The sequence below is a fragment of the Phacochoerus africanus genome, chromosome 12 (genome assembly GCF_016906955.1).
Source record: "Phacochoerus africanus isolate WHEZ1 chromosome 12, ROS_Pafr_v1, whole genome shotgun sequence".
Lineage (NCBI taxonomy): Eukaryota > Metazoa > Chordata > Mammalia > Artiodactyla > Suidae > Phacochoerus > Phacochoerus africanus.
This window is the reverse complement of record NC_062555.1, coordinates 28,987,757-29,009,783: the sequence shown is the minus strand read 5'-3', so window position 1 is coordinate 29,009,783 and position 22,027 is coordinate 28,987,757. Positions and strand designations below refer to the sequence as shown.

Here is a 22,027-nt window from a genome sequence, read left to right as displayed (position 1 = left end):
CAGTATTTGATCCCAGATTGTTGTGAGGATTCAAAGAGGAAACCCTTGACACAGTGGGGCACCGGGGTGAGTAAAATAAAACTCAGATGCCTCCCCGGCGGCCCCCATCCGTGGTCTGACCCTCCCGCCTCCAAGGGCCCCTCCATGGAGAGGCCAGCGGAGCCTGGACTCTGTCCCCTCCCAGATCGGCACTGACCCCTCGGGCAGGCAGACTTCACCCCATGTCCTCACTTCCTGTCCCTCAAAGGATGTCTTGTGACAGATTCGCCCTCTGTGCTGTCAGAGGGCAGGGGCGCACAGACGCAATGGAGCATCTGGGGGAAACGAAGGAAATTCATCTCCATCCTGTGAGAGGAGCCTTGAGCTGGTGGCCCAACCCAGGTCACCCCATTTTGACCTCATAATAGCCCTGTGATGAGCGGGTGTGGCAGTCCTCATTTTGAGGGGAACAGTCGCCAGGGGCAGTTACATAACTTGCCCCAGGTCCCACAGCTCCAAGTAGCAGAGCTGGAACGAGCCCAGATCTCTGACCCAGAGACGCCACCCTCCAGCTCCGTCTTCTGTGACTCAGGTTCATGCAAACCGTAAATGCACATGTGGCCCCATCTCGTGTTCAGCCTTGAGGTCCTAGCATGCTGTGGTGGGAACTGCCCCCTCGGGGACGCCTAGGGCCAGCTCAGCAGTCACTGTGAGACTCTGGACCCGTCTTGTCTCCTCTCTGGGCCTCATTTCTGCACCTGAAAATGACACGGTTGAACCAGAGACTCTTGGGCTCCAAGTTTCTGGGACGTGGCGACTTGCCTGCACCTGCATCCTCGGTGGCCCTAAGCCTGCATTCTGAGAAAGCGCTGCAGAGCGGGAAGATGGACAGCGATCCCGTGCTTGAGGATATGTGGTGTATCAAACCCTTGCTAACATTAGAAACCAAAAATAGTTGCTTTTTCTCTATTTTTTCCTAAAGCCTGGGGCGGGTAGTTGTAATCCACAGGGCTCTCTCTTCTCTGCTATTTATAACAAATTCTGGTTTCCTCTAAGTCTGTCTCCTGTAGCAGAGGAAGTCAGGCTGAGCCCTCGCTGGGCTGAGGCCCCTGTGTCTGCACCCCGATAGCCCCTGTCTGGGGTTCTGAGCCCAGGTGCCGGGCAGGGCTGGAAGCCAGGAACCCTGAACTCCCCATCCCTAGAAGTTGAAGTCAGCGCTCAGAGTTCCCCCCAATGCCAGTGCCTGGTGCTAATTCTAAAGGGGAACCACAGGACGGATTCAAGTTCAGAAACCACCTCTGCATCATTTCTAGGGCCTAAGGACAGCTCTTGGGTGTGCGGATTTGTTACTGTAGGGTTGCTGTGAGAACGAGGCCCAGCCCGAGGGATCCGGGCTCTTGGATGGCTGCCCCCAGTTGCTGCTGGAGTATTTTCAACACAGCAGCGTGGGAGCTTCCCAACGCAGAGAGGGCCCCCCAACTCCGCAGGCTCCCATCTGCCCAGACGCCCACCGCTCCCTGCCAACAGCTCCTGTCAGAAGAGGTGATGGGGGCCCAGGATGCCTGGAGGAGGAGCTCGGCTCAACCCCAACTCCTGTCTGGTGGGGGGAGGAGGGCCAAACACGGGCTAGCATGCATGCATCTGTGTGTGTGTGTGTGTGTGTTGGGGGTGGAGGGACACATGCATATGGGCAGCTGATATAGAGAAGCCTTACGATTTGGGAAGGAGGAAAAAGGAAAAGCAGACAGAAGGCAGAGGGGGTGGAGTGGGAATGCACAGAGGAGGAAGCCAGGCGCTGCTGAGGCTGGACACAGGCTGACAGGGCAGGCACATCCTAGTGCCAGCCCCCCCAACCCCGCCCCACGCTGACTCTCTTAACTAAATCTGCCCAGGCTGCGGTTTAAGCCTCTTCACTACCAACTCGGATCCCTGTCTGATTTCCTCGCCTCCAGCGGCAGCGCCCGGGAGGCAGCCGCCCAGAGGCCCTGACCTCTGGGAGGCTTGAGTTTCCAGCACACGTGCCTCCCAGCTCCTCCTGGTTCGACACCCCTGTGACCTGGAGGGATGTGGAGGGGGTGGGGGCAGTGCTTCTGGCGCCATTTCCCAGCAGTGAATCTATGAGTCAGAAGGGTCACCTACTCTCAGAAGTCAGAGGGGACTTCCTGGAGGCAGGAAACCAGAGTTGGGCCCTGGAGAAGCCCAGAGTCTTGTGGGTAGGAGAGCAGCTTTGCAAAATACCACACGAGCCTCCAAGAGGACTAAGCCTGGAGTCAAAGCCTGTGTCAGCCCAGCTCTGTCCACCAGCCCAGCTCCCGTCCCTGCACAGCTACTGCAAGGGATCTGGGAAGCCTGGAACCGGATGCAAAGTTCAAATCCGGGATCTGCCGCTTATATGCTGGGTGAGACTCAGTTTCCCCATCGGCAAAAATTAAAAAGAATACAGCCTAGCTCACAAGGTCAGGAGCATGAAATGAGAACATCCACGTCAGGCTCCTTGCTGGTTGGAGAAGCTCCTCTCATATTAGTCTCCGCCCATCTCTCACTTTGGTTGGATGGACTCAACACTCTGCTGGCCTCCTGCCCCGGGAGGGGCAACTGCTGGCCCCAGAGAGCCCTTCCTCCAGATTCAAATGCTAGTGAAAGGTGTGGGGTCCCCCCCAGGACCATCCCTATCCCCCTGCCCCTCCTCCATCCTGGGAAACTACTGGCAGCTGCGGCCTGTTTGCCGGAGGATGGGGTGGGGGTGGGCAATGGGTTTGCTCTTGAAATTACTTTGGTTTGGGGGCTAGGGATGGAGCAGTCATCTGTGGGGTGGGTGGGGGGAGGGAACGAGAGGAGAGTGGCACCCCAGACACCGCTCATCCCCTAACCCACAGGCTTTTCAAAATCTCCGATGTGGTTTCATCAGCTGAGGGTGATGCAAGAGGCCTGGAGCCAGGCTCCCCTTCCTCCCTTCCCCTAGAGAGCTCCTTCCACATCTGGAGCTGCAGCTGGGTCCTCCTCTTGGGCTCCTTCCAGGGAAGGGAGCTGGCTGAAGTGAGAAAAGGGAGGGCAGCTGGTGAGGGGCCCTGTGAATGGTCCCAATGTTGGAGGTGGGGGGCAGGGAGACGGGCAGGCTCAGAGGGAGGAGAGGGGGACTGGAAAGGCACCTCCGACTTCCCAGGGCAGTCTCCTCCATCACCGGGCCTGGGGCTCCCTTAGTCTTTAAAACCCACTTGAAGGCAGAAGGCAGCAGCCCTCAGTACCCCCTCCCACTGCCTCCCCCTCAGCCTCTACTCAGGTGCCTGGAGCTGAGTGCTCCCTTTGTTTCTGTCCCCCAGGGGCAGCTCAGGCCTCCCACACTGACCCTCTGCCCCAAGGCCACTCAAGCAAAGGGGTAGGGGGAAGGGGGTCATCTATTGGTCAAAAAAGTCACTGGAGCCTCGTGGTCTCGCCGAAGGGAGGGAGGGGCCATCGGGGCTAGGAACTTGGCCCCAGATCAACCTGAGATGAACTTTAAAAAGCTGCAGGGTGTGGGTGGAGGGAATTTCAGTGAGACAGTAGCAAGAAACCCCCTCCGTAAAAGTTGGCAATTCACTGTAATACATGCAGAAGGGAGGCTTTCCCGGCGGGCGCCTTCAGAACACAAAACCGCCAGTCGCTGGGAGACGCTCAGCAGAGAAGCCCTAGGCCGGGATACCGGGTTCTTACCCACGCTTAGCCACTAACTCCTGTGTGACCTTGGTAGTTCCCCTCTCTACGTCCGGGCTTCCGCATTTAGGAGCGGGGGTCCCACAGAGGCTGCAGGTGTGCATCCCTGGGGGCCTAGGCTCCAGCGTGGTCAATTCTCGGCCGGCGTCCTTCCAAGCCCCAACCCTGGGCATCCAACCAACCCCCCCAACAAGTGCGTGGACGCGAGCCGAGGGGTCCCTTTAAAGGCTCCAGGCCAGCCCCTGCTGCCGGCTCTGGCCTACGATTGGTGGGGCGGGCCCGGGGGCGGAGCTAGGGCGGAGCCGAGGCTGATTCGGGGGCGGAGCCTTCACCGGGCCGGCCCCCGCCCCCTTTGTTCCGCGGCTGCAGGCGGCGCGGCGGGGCCGGAGGTGCGCGCGCGGCAGCCGCGCGGTTGGGAGCGGGTCGCGCCGCGGGCTGTCATCTGGCTCCGCGCCGCCGCCCGATGGCGCGAGGGGGCGCGCGGGCCTGGTCCCGGAGAGCCTCCCCCAGCCGCGGGTGAGCCCTCCGCCGGCCCCCGCGAGTATGTCACCTCCAGCCGCAGCAGCCTCCGTCCGCAGCACCCGCGCCCCCGCCTCCCGCAGCCGCAGCCGCCGCCCGGGGCATCGGCCCCCAGACCCCCGCCCCTGATCGACGCGGGACCCAGCGCCGGAGCACCATGGCCGGCCAGGGGGACTGCTGCGTCAAGGTGGCCGTCAGGTAGGACGGGCGGAGGGGCGCGTGCGCCGAGGGCTCGGCTTTGTCTCGCGTGGGCTCGGGACTGGACCCCGGGGTCCCGGGGCACCGCTCGACCCACCGCCGGCGCCCGCGGAGGTCCGGCGGGCCGGGCTGGAAGGCGCCGCGGGCTGGAGGGCGCCTCGTGCTGGCCTGGCCCCCGCAGAGATCCGCGGTCCCGGGGGCGGCTGAAGGTGGCTTTGTTTGGGTGGTAATTTCGAGCCCCTCTTGGGAGCCCTTAATGATCAGAAAATCGAATAAACAAGGAAATCCGGTATTTCACACCCAGCCCTGGCCCAGGCCAGAGCGTCTGTGTGTTTCCTCTTCGCCTCCCCACGGGCTGCTGTCTCATGCGGGGACGTTGGATGGGGGGATATTTCCCCGCATCTGCATGGGCCAGCCGGTTCTGTCCGCTCTTTCCAGCTGGGAAGGCAGCGCGCCACCCGGGGCTGGTTCCACAGACAAAGATCGAGTGCAGGACGAATGGGAGGGCTGGGATGGGGCCTTGGCCCTCCTAGGGGAGTGGCGGCTTTGGAGAGAGCCTGGGGCCGGGGAGGAAGGATGGGGTGTATCCGAGGTTCTGCCTCTGAGAGGGCAGGATGCTGATGCCCATCCTAAGGCCCTCAGACAGAACCGACTAGGGGAGAGCCTCAGTGGCTTACCTGGGACTTAAAGGGACATCCTGGCAGAAGTGAGGTGGGCAGAGGACAAGACACCCAGAGGTGCAGGGTGAGAGAGACAGTGTTCTTTGTGTTGGGTGGGGATGCTTCACACCACGGGCGTCACTCTTCCGGCTTTTGATTTGGTTTTTTCTCTCTGAGAGGCTCTCTTGGTGGGAGAGTGCCAATCTGGGACTGGTCACCAGCACAGGCAGTGGTACAGAGCATCACCCAGCCCTGTGTGACAGGGTGGGGTCTGCATCCCGGTCCAGGGTGGGTCTGAGACAGGTCTTTAAGCTTCCCTGGTTGTAAGTGACCCAGATTCTAGGATTCCGAGGCCATCACTCTGAGATGCCCTTTCTGCTCCAGGACAGGTGCCCCTCCCCCCAACCCCAGACACCTGGCCAGCCCTCTGCAGCCCAGAGAGGGTCAGTGGACCGCTGATCGTAGCTATGGGGTTGAAGGAGAGCTGCCCAGGTGCCTTTCCCCTTGCACTCCCCGCTGCAGTCAGAGTATCGCTGGGCCCTGGACAGCCCCAGACAAAGAGGGGCCGCAAGGTGCCTGATGGGCCGCCCAGGGCGGGGCCGCTGCAGGGCTGACTTGGTGTCGGGATCCTATAGAAGCCTAGGGCCATGTGCACGGTGGGGTTGGGAGTGAGAAATGTAAATGAGACAGCTGCAGCAGAGTGGGGGATCCTGGGCATCATAAAAGGGAAAGTGAAATCTGGCTGGGAGGAAGGGGGCTCGGGGTGCCCCTCCCAAGGGGCTTTCCTTCAGACTCCATCTTACTGGAGAGAGCCTAACAAAGCCCCCCTCCCCCACCTCCGTCAGGGCCCCCAGGCTCGACTTGGGCGTGGTAAGGTGGGGGGAAGCCCCTGGCCTTGGCCCTCTGTGCACAGGAGTGAGGGACAGCTGGTGTCCCCTTCCCACCACCATCACCGGAAGGTTCCCAGGACCCGTCCCACTTAGAGGGCATTGTGCCTGCCCACATCTCCCAGCAACAGGCATCATCTCTGCTTTCACTTGCCCTGGGGGTCCAGATGCCCTCACCCCTTACCTCCCTTGCTGATCTGGATGGAAGGGTGAGGAGGTTTGAGCATCAGAAGAGCCAGGCTTTCAGGGGCTCCTGGAAGGTGAAGGCCCCGCCCATGCCCGCCTCCAACCCCAGCAGAGTGTCCAGCCTGGCACATGCCAGACCTCAGTGGGCAGCTGCCCGTGGAAGGCAGACAATGCCTGGACAGCACCCAGTTTCCAATCAGAGAGCTGAGGACAGGACTGGACTGGGGCTGGGGCTGGGACCGGGAGCAGATGGTGCCACTGGGGGGCTGCAGGGGAGAGGCCTCCATGCCTTGGGATCCCCACCTTTCCCTACCCTCGGAAATCACTTGTCCCACTTAAAGGGCTGGGTGGTGGGCCAGAGCAGGGCACTGCTGGGAAGGCCAAGGATTTGGCATTGCCAAGGGCCTGCTGGGCACCACATTCAGCTGTCTTTCTGACTTGCTGAAAGCCCTTTCTTATCTCTGAGTCCTCATGAGAATAATTTATGGCCAGCCCTGGGACCGAACTCTTAAAACCGGGAGGCTTGCAAGGAGACAGACTTGGTCTGGTGTGTGTGTGTTTGTGTGTGTGTGTGTGTGTGTGTGTGTGTGTGTGGAGGTCGGGGGCTGCTAGCCTAGGGAAGAAGTGCCATGCCCAGGGCCCTTGGCCTTGTCACCTCTGGATGAGGATCAATGCTGGCTGTCTGCAGATCGCTGTGGAGGAGGGGGAGGCCAAGGCTGGGCAGGGCCAGGGGTGGCCACTTCAGGACTTTCTCGGGACCTGAGGCAGTGGGATAAGAGAGAAGGTTAAGATGTGAGCAGACCCCAACGCCCCACCCCAGGCCACCCTGGCGTCTACCCGGCTGCCCCTGAACTCTGCACCAGGGATTGGCAGGCCAGCCCCTCCAGCCTGCCCTGTGATCCCTTTATCCATTAATCCCCTTGTAGATAAGGACTCAGCTCCCTGGGCCCTCAGCTGGCTGCCAGGGAGGCGGGGGGGTGGGGGGGCAGCCTCTACCTGGGGTGGGGGTTTGCGGGGTGATGCTGGGGAGAGCTGACCTGCCTGCAGAAATGCAGGCCTGCCTAGTAGGGGTGGGGGGAGAAGGGGAAGGGGAAGGGGGTGGCGGTGAAGAAATGCAAGCAGGCAAAGTCGAGATTGGGGAAGGAAGTCAGGTCACGTGGTGTGTTTCTTTAAGACTAAGACCCTTTCAAGCCCCAGCTCTGAGCCCCCAGCACGAGGGGAGCCCTCAGTGTGGCCTAACCCCCTCCCCCCTTATCTTTGCCTGGTTTCCTTAAGTTTCCTTCCTTCGTCAGCTAAGAAGGGGGGTGAGCTCTTGGAGCCCCCAGCCCTCCATCCCTGGACACCACAGGGTCAGGCAGGGGCTGGGACACGCCAGTCAGGAGCCCAGGGGCAGTGCTGGATGGCAACCTCCCCCCGCCCCCTTGCTGCCTCCCAGGGGTTCCACCTGCAGTTAGTGCCCTGGCTCCAGGCTCCTGTGAAGTCAGTGTCTGAATTTTGAATCAAGAGAATTGATGGCTTGAGACAAAGACACTGGAGACAGAAAAAACTGAGTGAGGCTGGGGTTGCGGTGCTTTTGGAGCTCCCCCTTTGCTCTGACAGAGCCCAGAGCCACTCAGGGCCACCCAGTGCCCGCTGCGGCCCCTGTTGACCAGTTCACAGAGCTGGGAAACAGAGGCCCAGGCAGAGGAGACCTGAGCCGTCTCGGGGTGGCCTCCTGCGGCAGAAATAGGGCTTATGTCATCACCAGGAAGCGGAGTGTAGAAACCACAAGGCCCCGGAAACGTGCCCCTGCCCTGCATGCCTGATTGGCTCTCAGCCTTTGAAGACCTCATGGGGGCGGGGTCGGCAGGGGCTGAGGAAGTGGCAGAATGACATGTGCCTGGCACCCTTACCCTTAGGGCTCTGGGGCAGAGGGCAGGGCTGGGGCCCACGAAGTGCATCATTCCCTGGGTCATGGGGGTCATGGGGTTCCCTTTCTGTTTCTCCTTCTGGGCCTCAGTTTTGCCCGCTGTAGAATGGGAACAGCCGGCTTGATCTGGTTTGTTCGTCTGGGAAGAGCAGCACTTTGGATGCAGGGAAGGTAGGATCCTTAAAGGCTGAGTCCTGGGGAGTTGAGTTTGAATGAAATGTTTTAAAAATAAGCCCTGGAGCTCCCATTGTGGCTCAGGGGAAATGACTATGACTAGCATCCATGAGGACGCAGGTTCGATCCGTGGCCTCGATCAGTGGGTTGAGGATCCGGCGCGTTGCCGTGAGCTGTGGTGTAGGTTGCGGCTCAGATCTGATGTTGCTGTGGCTGTGGCATAGGCTGGCGGCTACAGCTCTGATTCAACCCCTAGCCTGGGAACCTCCACGTGGCATGGGTATGGCCCTAAAAAGCAAATAAATAAATAAATAAATAAATAAATAAATAAATAAATAAAAATAAGCCCTAACCTAAAGCATACCTAAGAGGTATCTGGGTTAATCCACAGTTACTGTTAGGTAAAAAGAATTCACCTCGAGGAGTTCCCGTTGTGGCACAGTGATTAACGAATCCAACTAGGAACCATGGGGTTGCAGGTTGGATCCCTGGCCTTGCTCAGTGGGTTAAGGATCCAGCGTTGCCATGAGCTGTGGTGTAGGTTGCAGACACGGCTCGGATCCTGCATTGCTGTGACTGTGGTGTAGGCCGGTGGCTATGGCTCTGATTAGACCCCTAGCCTGGGAACCTCCATATGCCGTGGGTACAGCCCTAGAAAAGGCAAAAGGACAAAAAGACAAAAAAAAGAAAAGAAAAGAAAAGAAAAGAAAAGAAAAGAAAAGAAAGAAAAAGAATTCACCTCGAGCCGGGATTGACTGATTGACTGATTGATTGATTGACTGACTGCAGGAGGGACACTGAGCTGGGAGAGGGCTGAGCACTTATTTCCTGCACACTCCATGTGTGCCAGACGTCGTGGTGTTGTCCCACTCAGCCCCATGGGAGCCTGTCGGGATGTCATTCCCATTGGAGAGATGAGCACAGGTTCACAGCGCCAATGGAGGCATCTGAACTTGAGCTTGAATGTGAACGCAGGCCATCTCCTTCTAGGCACATGCTCCTCGCACAGCTGATTAGCTCTTTGCTGTGGTCCCTGTGCCACTGATTCCTCCTTCCTCCGATGCTTTCTGCGCACAGTTGCTGTGACTGTGAATGTGGGAGGTGCTCGGGGAGGCCTGTGGGGCTGTGCACATGTGACGAGTGAGGAGGTCCGGGCCTTCCTTTTGGGGTTGCCTGTCCCCGCGTGCCCTTGGCTCCCCACCCGTGCTGGTCGCGCCTGCATTTGGGGTGCTCCTCCCTCTCCACTGCATGGGAGCCTCCCTTTTCCACGCAGCTAGCTGCCCGTGGAATCTGTTTTCCTACCTGAGTGCCACCTTGCCCCTCCCCAAGGAAGTTCTGGGATAGCCAAGTGTCCTCTCACTGCCCCCAACCCCAGTGTCCTTGGGCCCCTCTCGGTTTAACCTCCAGACAGGCAGCTACTTAGGAGGAAGCAGGGCCTGAGGCTGCTGGGCTGGGCTGATCAGCTGCACCTCTGTCCCCTGGTGGGGGAAGGGATGGGGAGTGGGGGGATGGGAGGTGAGGGGGTCGTAGAGCTTGTGGGGGATGCTGGCAGGTGGCAGCACCGTTGGCTGCAGGGTCCTGTCCTCTGGGGCAGGCCCTCTCCCCTCAGCTGCTCTGGAATGCAGTGCCACCAAGTCCTGTCCCTCTGCTGTCCTCACTGGAAGCCTCCATCACAGCCACCTCTCCTTCCTCTAGGCTGGACTGGTCCTTCCTGAGGCTGGAGTTAAGGTGCCCTGAGGGAACCAGGGCCAGTGGATGGGGAGAGGCCCAGGCCCCGCACGGCTGGCTGCTCAGGCCAGGCGCCTGTTGCTGTGCATTCCTCAGCAGGGGAGGGTCCCCAGGGCCCAGTCCCCACTGAGCTGTCCCCACCAGATGCAGATGCCGGCACAGCTCAGGGCTCTGCAGAGTCTCCCGGGAGGTCATGGGAAACCCCTGCCAGATGCCCCGGAGGCGGGGGGAGGCGGAGAGTGATGCTGAGCAAGTCTGAGCAGAACGCCCCTTCCCAGGCCCGGCTGCCTGCGTGGCACAGGACAGGGTCTCCCCCCACCCCCACCCTGGCTCCTTCTTGCACCCCTGCTCCAGCCCCTGCCACGCCACCCACTCTGCCTGCCTGCTTCCTCCCCTGTGCCCACTTTAGCGTTTCTGGGGTCTTGAACCCAGCTGAGGTCCTGAACCCAGCTGAGGTCCTGAGGCAGGGGTTCGGGGGTGGGGGTGATGGGGGGGAGGGGGAAGACTCCCTGGCCCTCCCCCGTTGGACCGCTGGTCCCAGGCATTCCTCAGAAGTCAGTGGCCAGAGCCCTGGGATGCACAGAGAGAGGGCAAGGTTCAAGGCTCTGACCCCACATCCTGGAGGGGGGAGGGAGGTCTGAGGCTTCCCTGAGTAGGTTTCCTCTGAGTGTCCGCACCCCTCCACCTACTCTGGGAACATGCATGGGGGCAGAAGCCAGGCAGAGGGGCAGGCAGACCCCTTTCACCAGGCAGGCCAGGGCCTTGGAAACCCATGCTTTGACCCTGCCGTACAGAGCCTTCTTGTTTGGGGGTTCAGAGCCAGTCTTCTCCCCGCGGGCAGCCTCAGGAGAGTTGGGCTGGGAGAGGACCTTAGAAGCCCGGTGGGGAGTTCCCATTGTGGTGCAGTGGTTAACAAATCCGACTAGGAACCATGAGGTTGTGGGTTCGATCCCTGCCCCTTGCTCAGTGGGTTAAGGATCCGGCGTTGCCGTGAGCTGTGGTGTAGGTCACAGACGCAGCTCGGATCCCGCATTGCTGTGGCTGTGGTGTAGGCCGGCGGCTACAGCTCCGATTCGACCCCTAGCCTGGGAACCTCCATATGCCGCGGGAGCGGCCCAAGAAATGGCAAAAATAAGGGCAAAAAAAAAAAAAAAGAAGCCCGGTGGGAGGCCACCGAGGCCCTCTGACCCTCTCGGGGCTCCCACACTGCACCCCTGCAGCTGAAAGGGCTGGTGCCCCACGCTGGTCCATGTTGCAGCGAGGACCCACCTCCAGGGGAAGATGGCTCCCCTTTGCCAAGTCAGCTAAAGCCCCCGGGTGTCTGGGAGCCAGACTCCCCCGAGAGAGCAGGGATTTTGCTTCCAGCCGCCTTCCCAGAGCTGGCAGGCTGCCATGGGGGAGGGAGGGGGGAGGGGATGCCCTTAAAGTGGGTGCACGCGGCCTCTTTGTGCCGCGGAGGACTCAGTAGCGAGGCAGCCTCCTGGGTCCTCAGCCCCTGCCGCCGCTGCCCAGGCCCCAGCTTTCTTCTCTGCAAAATGGGAAAATGCCCCCCACCCCCCACTCCCGCCCCCAGCAGCCAGCCCTGGGACTGTGGGCAGCTATGGGCAGGATGCTTTCATGCCAGCCAACCTTTCTCCGGGCCCGGGGCTGCTTAGAGGATGCGGTGGGGCAGGCACAGTCAGGCTTGGTTTGAATTTCATCTCCACCGCTGAAGTGTGTGACTCTGGGAGTTCCCGCTGTGGCGCAACAGGATGTGCAGTGTCTCTGCAGCGCCAGGATGCAGATTCGATCCCCCACCCGGCACAGTGGGTTGAAGGATCCAGCCATGCTGCAGCTGGGGCAGAGGTCACAAGCGCAGCTTGGATCTGCTCTCTGGCGCGGAGACTCCGTATACACGGGGTGGCCAAAAAAAAAAAAAAAAAAGTACGTGACTCTGGGCTTGTTAAAATTCTCCTTTCTGAGCCTCAGTAACATGGTCATCACATGTGTTCACCCACACAAAGGACCACATGTAGAGTCTCCAGAGGTCCCAGGCATTGTCCTCATCAGATGAGCACGCGTGGTATCAGTGGCTGTGATTCCAGGGGAGAAGGGTTGCAGACGCCAGCACCCCTCTTCCCAGGCAGGAAGGCCCTTCTGCTGGCTTATCTGAATCCCTCCCTCTGGAGCCAAGCTCCCTTTCAGGCCGGCTCTGCCAGTGATGAGGACAAGCTGGTCCCTGGCAGATCGAGCCATGACTCAGTGACTCCACGTGCCAGGCAGACAGGAGGTCACAGGGCTCCTCCTGGTGTCCCCGCTACACACACACACACACACACACACACACACACACACACCCTCCCCGTGCCTCTGATCCACACACATACACACACACTTCCACGAAGGAGGCAACAGCCCGGCTCTAGCTCAAGCATGCCGACTGCAGGCTGTTGTGAGGCGGGATGCTTGTGGAATTTGGGAGCCGTAGAGGCAGCACACCCTCACCTGTTCCGGCACCCCTGGGCTGTCCCTCTCGCCTGGAGGCTCTTTAGGGTCCCAGCTAGGAATTAGGGGGTCCTGAAGGAGGGAAGAGCAGATAGGCTTATACCCCTGGGCTTTTTCCAGAGAGACAGTGATCTTGGCCATCTAAGGCAGATCCTGGTCCGGGTCCGTGGTTCTTCTCAGAGTCTTCAGGGTGGGGCCTGGACAGTGTCTCCCAGCCTGGAAGTCAGAGTGATATTCCTCACCAGCTGCCAGCTGCAAACGGCTGGTTCTCCCCGACCCTCCTTCTGCACAGAAGGGCTAGGAGAGGTGGGCTTCCTAGACCATGTTACTGATGACCTCTGTGACCTGGAGCTAATTTCTCCCTGAGCCTTCATTTGTCAATGGAATGTGTGAAAAGCATCTTAGGTACAACGCCTAGCAAAGAGACGTCTTGCTCCTTAAGTGCGGGGTGGTTACTCATTGGGGAATTGAGTCTGCAGAAGGCTGGGGGGGGGGGGGGCGGGGGTGTTCCAGGTGCCAGCAAAGAAGAAATCAGGAATCACAGCCCATACACCATAATTGCATAAATTTTCTAGGATTCTGGACCAGTTCTTGGTTAGCTATTTTCCTATCACAGCCTGTGACCTCTTAGCGACAAGTCGCATTCTGCATCCGCCTGGGGCGGCTTTCCTGGGAGCTTGGGATAAAGATTTGGGGGCTGGTCAATGAGGGATCAAAGGAAGGAGTGTAGCGCGCTGATTGGGCAGGTCGGATTTCACCTGAGAGGCTGAGCCACACCCACCGCTCCTCCCCCTCCCCCAGCCCAAAGCTACTGGGCGGAGCCCTGGGGTATGATTGGCCGGCTTTGTGTGATGTCACTAAGGATGGGGTGGGGGAAGGGGAGCTGGCCTCCTAAGTGGGGGGAGGGGAGGGGCGGGGCTCCCCGGCTACCCTTTGGGGGTGGGAGCTTTTTCTCCTAGGCAGTCTCAGCATCCCTCCCGCCCCCTCCCGCCTCCTCCTGTCCCCTCCGTCCTCTGCTTCCGCTCTGTCCTCATGGCTCCCCGAGGAACCCAGAAACTGCTGAGCTCAGCTCTTCCCGCAGCGCTGGGCTGGGGCTCAGGGCCTTTGTCCCCCGCCACAGGGACAGAGCGTGGTGGGGGCGGGGGGCACCACTGACCCCAGCACAGCAGCTCCGCCTCAGTTGCGGACAGAGGAAGCCCGGCAGCGCCTGTGCCAGATTCCGCCTCTGAAAAGCTCTGTCCCCTTTCTCTGCGCACCCACCCCCCACACCCCCGCCTGCTCCCCCACCACCCTCGTGGGGTTGCTAAGTGGCGAATAGACCCAGCTCTGTTCTGCGAGATTCCGGGCCTTTCTGAGCAGGGCTATCCGCCGGCCCCTCGCTGCGGGACCTGGAGGAGGGATGGGAGAGGTGGCGCTTGGGGTGAGGTGCCCATGGGTGACATTCGGGGGCCTCTGGACAGAAATGACCCTGGACATTGCACCCACAGCACTTTACTGATAAAAACAGGGAGCACAGTTTGTCAATCTGAGTTTTGCAAATAGTGCATTAAATTGTAAATTATCTGGGTCACTGAGTTTCTTCACGCTCCCCAAAAACCTTGCCCTGGAGGTGGGTACCTCACTGATTGCAGCCTGGTCCTGCATCTGCCCCGAAGCTCCTAGCGCCTACGGTTTCCTTGGATGCCCCTGGCACCTGGTTTTCCTCCCTGCGGCCCTCCAGCACCCCAGGGATGAACAGGGCTGGAGCAGGGCACTGGGTGGGGGTGGGGGTCCTGCCCTCCTGCCATCCGGTGGGGTGGAAAGCCCCCTCCTCCTCCTCATCTGGGCTGCTGTTGCTGGCAGAGGGCAGCCCACATAAGTGACCTCTGGGGGCGGGGGCAGGAGAGGAGCTGCCAGAGGGGAGGGTGATGGAGTTCTCAGAAAGCTAAGATGCTGGAGTTCCTGTTGTGGCTCAGTGGTTAACGAATCTGACTAGGATCCGACTAGGTTGCTGGTTCGATCCCTGGCCTTGCTCAGTGGGTTAAGGATCTGGCATTGCCGTGAGCTGTGGTGTAGGTTGCAGATGCAGCTCAGATCTGGTGTTGCTGTGGCTCTGGCATAGGCTGGCGGCTACAGCTCCGATTGGACCCCTAGCCTGGGAATCTCCATATGCCACAGGAGGGGCCCTAGAAAAGGCAAAAAAAAAAGAGAGAGAAAAAGAAAAGAAAGCTAGGATGGAGAGGAGATGGTCCAGATTACCCAGGAGGAAGCAGGGGCTCCTGGACCACAGGAGGGTGGGGCAGAGGTGCGTCGGGGCCACCTTTCTCTCCCAGCCCGGTCTCCTGCCCACGGGGCTGGGGCTGGAGTTCAGCTTCCCCAGGGCAGAGTGTGGTGAGAAACTCCAGCTGGTCTGTGGGCCCCTGAAGGTCTGGTGCCCAAGCCCTGGCTGACACATGCAAGTTGGCTCCGGCTCCAAGTGGTGCTGTGGAGGAAGTTTATGTATCAATCTGGGGATCAAGTTTCCCGGGCAGGAGGCAGCTGGAGACATGAGGAGCCAGGCTTCAGGCTCAGCCCTAGCAAGAGCCGATGCCCAGTTTGCCTCTATTTGCTGTGTGTGGCTTAACTGCTTCAAGCCTCGACTTTCCTCTCTGGACAATGGGTGTTGAAATCCTGAGATCGCATTCAATATGGGGGACAGGTACCTGACATCCATGCCATCTTCGCCCACTCTGCTGCTGTCCCCAGCTGCTCCTTCAAGGCCTGTTCCCTTGTCCCGGTCAGTGGCTCATCCTGGGCTCCTGTCCTCTGTCTCCCAGCTGGTCCCTGTTCTCTGGGTAATAGTACTCACCCCCTGGCACCTGCAAAGCACGCTGGTGCTTAAAATGGGCCCGCGTGTAGCTGGCCGGCTCTCTGACCACAGTGGACCCTGTGCCAATGTGCTGGGCCGGCTGAGGGCCCCAGGGTGAACCACCTGGGTGACCCCCCAACACCCAGACCCCCTGGGGCCCCGACCTCCTCGCTCTGTCCACAAACTGCTCCTCTAGCCACTTTCTTGGTCCTGAGGCTGGTGGGTGGAGCAGGAGGTGGCCCTTGGTGGACAGGCTCTGCCCAGCAGGCCTGCTGCTTCCCACCCACTCCCACCCCACTCCCACTGTCTCTAGGGATCCTGATTCAATTTCCTCCCATCACCAGGATTGCCATCTGCTTGTGGTAATTAAATGGTATTTGAACTGGATCCAGAAATCTCATTGCAGGCGGCCCGCATGGCAGGGGAGTGTCTTTGGGAGCTGCTTCTGACCAGCAAAGCTGGAGGGTCCTCAGAGGCTGCCCCCACCAGACCCTCGGTTCCTCTGGGGAGGAAGTGTTTGGTCCTGGGTTGCACAGGCCCAGCTCCTGATTCCCACCAGGTGCCCAGTCCCCTCTGAGGTGTGCCTGCCCCTCCCCTCGGCACACTGGGCCCTGCCCCTCAGCCACTGGATGTGCAGGAGCATTGCAGAGACAGGGCATGTGCTGGGCTCAAACCCCGCACTGTCCCTGCTGCCTGGGCGTTGTCCATTTCCTCGCGTGCAATGGGGACAGGAACGCCCCCTTGGGTGTGGTCGTGTATGTCAGCGTTTAGCGGTGGGAGCACTGTGGGCTGAGGGTCTTACTGGCGGGTCAAGTTTCTGGTCTGCAGGTCCAGAAGTGACAGGTGGAATCCACGCCTCCCTTCCCAATCAAAGCCATTTCGGGGGCGGGGGGTGGTGACTGAGAAGCTGGGTTCTAACTTCAGCCTGGCTTGGAACAGCTTGTGGTGGGGAGGGGTGGGAACCACCCTGGGCATCAGGTCCCCGCAGCCTCCATGGGGAAGGCCAGGCCACCATCCGAGGGTGTGAATTAGGCCTGGTGTCACCCGCCCTGGCCCCCCGGCCGCCAGCCCCTCACAGCAGAGTACAGGTGGCACCTCACCTGGCCTGCGGCTCTGGGCAGGCCTTGGGAACAGGGACAGGATGGCGGCTGGGAGGGCCCAGCTCTGCCCGAGGCGCCCCTGGACCCTGGCCGCCTGCCGGCCTGGCCCTCACTCTTTTCTTCTCTCTGTAAACGTTGGCTTAGGGAGAGGGCGGCAGACAAGCAGCCCATTGTGAGTGCTCGGCTGAGGGGCTGAGTTGCACCAAGCCCCTTACTGTAGGCGCTGGGGGGTACTCTCTGCCCGCCCCACACACGCATGCTCACTGACTCACACTTGGTTGCCATGGGGACCCCATCCAGCAGTGGCTGCTCTGAAGAGGGGAAGGAGTGGGGGACGGAGGCGGCTCTGTCCCGGGCTGCGCCCACTTAGCCCTGATGCCACTTCTTGCCGCTTTACCAGGGAGTCCCCAGGGTCTGGGATGTGGGCCTCCCTGTGGCTGGTGCCCCTGCTAGAGGTCCCTGCCCTCTGACTCGTGCTCGACGGGGACTGCAGGGTTGTGCCTTGTCTGGCCCTCTTGGCTCCCAGAGAGGAACCAGAGCTTGTGCCTGAGGTGTACCTCTGGCATTGGGGTCAGGGGGCTTCTGAGCTGGAGGATCCTGCAGCCCCGCAGTCCTGCAGAGGCCCTGGCCTCCTCCAGAACGCAGCCCTGGGCCTGGCCCTTCCTTTCCACACTGATCCTGGGCTCTGCCTCCCCGGAAGGAACCAGCCCTCTTCTGTCCCCCGCTTGGTGGGGGGGCACCCCGTTCAGTCTCAGGCATGTGCTTTGATGTCAGTCAGACCTGACTAGCATCCTTGAGGACGCCGGTTCAATCCCTGGCCCCACTCAGTGGGTTAAGAATCCGGTGTTACCTTGAGCTGTGGCGTAGGTCGCAGACACAGCTCTCTGGATCCTGTGTTGCTGTGGCTGTGGGGTAGGCTGGCAGCTACAGCTCCAATTCAATCCCTAGTCTGGGAATCTCCACATGCCACGGGTGCGGCCATAAAAAAGAAAAAAACGAATAACAAAAACGCTCTCAGCCTCTGTTTTCTCATCTGTAAAATCAGGCAAGTAATTCCTACCTGCCAGGTTTATGGTAAAGAATATCTGAATTCATGTAGGTCAAATACCTCTGACATCGCTTCGAAATATAGAGTGCTTCTAAAATGTGAGCAGCTGCTGGCTTGGGCCATGATGACATTACTATTACTCTCCCTGTTATTGTATGATTACAAAGCCACCCTCCGCCTCAGCTTCCTTCCTCCTCCCGCTTGTGGGGCAGGAGGGGTCTGGGGGAGCAGGCGCTTGGCAGGGGGAGCAGGGAGGGCCGCTGACATCCCCCCCTCCCCCACCGCCGCTGCTGGGTCTGATCCAGGCCCCGCCCACTCTGGCAGGATCCGGCCCCAGCTGTCAAAAGAGAAGATCGAGGGCTGCCACATCTGTACCTCGGTCACCCCGGGGGAGCCCCAGGTCCTCCTGGGGAAGGATAAGGCCTTCACCTATGACTTTGTCTTCGACCTGGACACCTGGCAGGAGCGGGTCTACTCCACCTGCGTGAGCAAGCTCGTGGAGGGCTGCTTCGAGGGCTACAATGCCACGGTGCTGGCCTATGGGCAGGTAAGCTGCCTCCTCCACTGAGGCCACCCCAGCTCTGGGTCTGCTCTCTGAGCAGGAGAGTGGGGGAGAGCTGCCCTCAGAGCAGCTGAGACGCAGCTGCAGCTCTGGCTGTGGTCAAGGGGCTGCAGCCGCTGGCCTTGGGGGCTTGGGCAGGGGGGTGGGGGGGGGCCCGTCCGTGCGAACAAACTGGCCACGGGGCCGGAGGACGGTCAGAGCAGACTCCGCAGAGGGTGGCTTTGCAGCCGGGCTGGGTGGGGACCCCCGCTGGCTAGGGGGGAACTTAGCCAGGGTCTGGGGCTCGCTGGCACCTCCCCCCCACCCCACCCCCCGGGGTGCTGGGTAACCCTCCTTCCATCTTCCCTCTTCCATCTCTTCCATCTTTGCCAACGCAGACGGGGGCCGGGAAGACATATACCATGGGCACTGGCTTCGACATGGCCACGTCGGAGGAGGAGCAGGGCATCATTCCCAGGGCCATCGCGCACCTTTTTGGGGGCATCGCTGAGCGCAAGCGGCGGGCACAGGAGCAGGGCGTGGCTGGGCCTGAGTTCAAAGTCAGCGCCCAGTTCCTGGAGGTACCGTGGCCTCGCGGGGGGAAGGCAGGGGTGGCAGGACCATGGAAGCTGGGCTCCCCGCCAGGGCTATGGGAAGAGCCCTGGGAGCCACGGGGCATCTGCAAGTGATGAGTTTCAGTCAGTGAGGACCTGTAGGATCTCTTCACATCCTGACTGGTTACAGCTGTGACACTTACTAGCCCCGTGACCTTGGGCAGGTCATTTCACTGCTCGGCAAAATGCAGGTGGTGATGTCTGTTTCCTTGGGGGTTTTAGGGGATGACAAGGAAACACATGCCCAGCACCTGGTGACAACTCCGGTTCTCACCCCTTCTTCTGGCCCCTGCTGGGTCCTTCCCAGCCTCGGAGTGCCCTGTTGTGTCTCTTCTGGCTCAGGTCCTTCCTGACACTCTGAACTTCTCTGACCCCAGGGCTGTAAAGTGCTCCAGAGGGGCCTTTCTTGCATCCGGCCCTGCCTCTCTCTCTGGGAGAACATCAGGGCACCGAGCTGGGCTTTGGGGGCGGGGAGGGGACCTTTGGCCTGCAAAGGGGCCACTCGGAAGCATATCTAGGAAGGCCGGTGGACCTGGGTACTCCTCATGAATGCCAGGTTGACCAGGGTCCCTCTAGGACCCCTGAGCCAGGCAGCCCCAGCATCCGAAACCCCTCCCGGCAGACCCCTGCCCAGCCCTGGAGCATTTGCTGGGTGTGGGATTGCCCTGAGCTCTCGCCCCCTATGTCCTGTGCTGGGACTGCACCCGAGTTGTCCTCCTCTGAGGGACAGACGTGGCCCCAGCCCTCTCTAGGTCCCCGTGTCCCACCCCTGCCCCCTGCCCCCTCTGCCCCAGCATTGTGTTCCCTCCTCCCGCCCCACCCCGGGGCATACAGCATGGCTGCTTCCCCTTAGCAGACCTGTATTTAGACTTGAGAGTTTCTCTCTGTCCTCCTTCTGATAGAGTCTGCCTGTGTGTGTGTGTCAGTGTGTGTCTGGGCGTTTAAGTGTGTGTATGTGTATATACAAGTGTGTATGTGTGTCTCCGTGTGTATGTGTATGTATACGTGTGTGTCTGTGTGTACGTATATGTGTATGTGTGCATGTGTGTGTCAGTGTGTGTGTCTGTGTGTGTATATGTGTCTGTATGTATGTACATGTGTGTATGTGTACATGTGTGTGTCTATGTGAGTGTGTGTCTGTATATGTGTGTTTGTCAATGTGACTGTGTGTCTGTGACTTTGCGTGTATATATGTGTATGTGTGTCCGTGGGTCTCTGTGTGTATGTATATGTCCCTGTGTGTTTATGTGTGTCCGTGTGTCTCTGTGTGTATGTGTATGTGTGTGTCTCTGTGTGTATATGTGTGTACGTGTTTGTGTGTGTGTGTGTGTGTAAGTTCCCTCATCTCTGTTTTCCCCCTCTCCATCCTTCTGCCATAGACACCCCAAAGAGCAGGGCAGTGCCTAGAAACCCCATGCCAAAGGGTGAGCCACAGGGATTCAATGATGCCAATAGACAGACAGACACCAAGCCCTCTACATCTGCACCGATCCCTTCCGCTTCCTCTTCCCCTTCCTGTGGGGTATTTCTGTCCCTTTAAGGTCATCAAAGCCTCGGAAGTCCAAGGGCTATGGCCTCCCCCCTCCCCTCACCGGCTTCTGTGGGCCGCTGCCCCGCCCCTTCCCCGCCCCTCCCTGTTCCCAGCCAGAGATTCCAAAGGCATGAGTCGCCAAGACTGAGACATCTCAAGTGGGGTGGCCACTCCTGGTTATGCCACCTCCTGCACGGGTGTCCCCAGGCTCCCCAGAGGCCCTCTATCCTACATTACCCAATCCCCAGGTCTCCACTGAGCACCCTCACCCCTCTCCGGAGCCATCATCCCACCCCCTCTTTCCCACCCAGTCACATCACAGGATGTCCCCTTACCACTGTCACATCCTCTTCATCTCCATGAGGATTCCAGCCCCCTGTCCCCTGCAGGTCCTTAACCCCTGCCAGGGCTGAGCGCTGAATGCTGCTTCCTTGGGGAGTGGTGGGACTCTGCCCAGCGCCCAGCTGCCCCCACCCCGTCCAGGGCAAATATCCCAGAGCCCAGAGAGGACCAGGGGCGGCCAGGTAGTCTCCCAGAGCCTGGCGGCCACACCTGAAAAGCAGAGCTGGGGTGTAACACGGGAAAGCCCAGTGGGCCCTGGGCCACGCGCCAGGTGTGCCCAGCAGCTGTCCCCCTCCCACGCAGCTCTACAACGAGGAGATCCTCGACCTCTTCGATAGCGCCCGCGACCCTGACGCCCGCCACCGCAGGTCCAACATCAAGATCCACGAGGACGCCAACGGCGGCATTTACACCACAGGCGTCACCGCCCGTCTCATCAGCTCCCAAGAGGAGGTGAGCATCTGGGAACCGCAGGGGTGGGGGGCGGGGGAGCGGGACCCCGTGGCCAGGGTCCTCACGCCTGCCTCTCCCTAGCTGATCCAGTGCCTGAAGCAGGGCGCCCTGTCACGCACCACGGCCAGCACCCAGATGAACGTGCAGAGCTCCCGCTCCCACGCCATCTTCACCATCCACGTGTGCCAGATGCGCCTGTGCGCCCGGCCTGACCTGGTGAGGAGCCCCCGACGTCTGAGGTGTGGGGCAGGGTGGGGACCCAGGCTCGCCCTGCCCCTTGCAGACTTTTCTTTCTTTTCTTAAGCCTCAGTCGCCTCATCTGTACAGTGGGGGGGCAGCACCTCTGCCGTTGTGAGGATTGAATGAGAACCGGGCACGCGCACGCTGTGCGATGCTCTGCGTGCGTGCGCGCTCGCGAGGCCCCCCACGCTCCGCCCCAAATCCACGCAGCCGTCAGAGGGCGGGGCTGGGAGCAGAGGGGCAGAGGTGGGCGGGGCCGGGGAGTCACAGCATCTTCCTGGCAGGTGAATGAGTCCGGGCTTCCGGAGGGGACCGCTTCCGCGGGTGAATATGAGACGCTCACCGCTAAGTTTCACTTCGTGGACCTGGCTGGCTCCGAGCGGCTGAAGCGGACGGGGGCCACCGGCGAGCGGGCCAAGGAGGGCATCTCCATCAACTGTGGCCTGGTAGGCCCTCTGGGCCAGCGCCGCTCAGCCTCAGACCCTCCCCAGGCCCCACGACACTCAGCTGCCCTGTCCCCCTTGGGCCTCTGGCCAGCTGCTGGCTGTGGCACCGTATGCCACTACTGTTGGGCCTTTGGCCCTTCACCCTCCCTGCCCCTGTCTGCCCAGTGTCACCAGTGACCACATCTACCTCTAAACCCTCGGGGAGCCTGAGGGGTGCTGGGGTTAGCTCAGGGATTGCCTGTCCCCACCCCCTCCCCCGGTGCCCCTCGAGCATCTGTGTCTCCTGCAGCTGGCCTTGGGCAATGTCATCAGCGCCTTGGGGGACCAGAGCAAGAAGGTTGTCCATGTGCCCTACAGAGACTCCAAGCTCACACGGCTCCTCCAGGACTCACTGGGTGGCAACAGGTACCCGGCCACTAGCCTGGAGGAAGGGCGGGGGCAGGAGCATGCGATGGGTCAGGTGGGGTGGAGT

At 60.5% G+C, this 22,027-nt stretch overlaps 1 protein-coding gene across 5 annotated transcripts in view; it reads left to right on the top strand.

The window, feature by feature from the left end:
• The first annotated feature begins 4,082 nt into the window (after positions 1 to 4,082).
• The window catches only part of KIF21B (kinesin family member 21B), a 46,303-nt gene continuing 28,358 nt past the window's right edge, over positions 4,083 to 22,027 (top strand). For 4 of the 5 annotated variants that reach the window (XM_047754586.1, XM_047754588.1, XM_047754584.1 and 1 more), the window contains exons 1-7: positions 4,083 to 4,386; positions 17,713 to 17,935; positions 18,328 to 18,510; positions 20,720 to 20,869; positions 20,951 to 21,085; positions 21,394 to 21,555; positions 21,845 to 21,960. In XM_047754586.1, coding sequence (XP_047610542.1) covers positions 4,346 to 4,386; positions 17,713 to 17,935; positions 18,328 to 18,510; positions 20,720 to 20,869; positions 20,951 to 21,085; positions 21,394 to 21,555; positions 21,845 to 21,960 — 1,010 coding nt within the window. In that variant the 5' untranslated portion in view covers positions 4,083 to 4,345. The remainder of the gene's footprint in view (positions 4,387 to 17,712; positions 17,936 to 18,327; positions 18,511 to 20,719; positions 20,870 to 20,950; positions 21,086 to 21,393; positions 21,556 to 21,844; positions 21,961 to 22,027) is intronic. The other variant, XM_047754587.1, reaches the window with a different exon arrangement.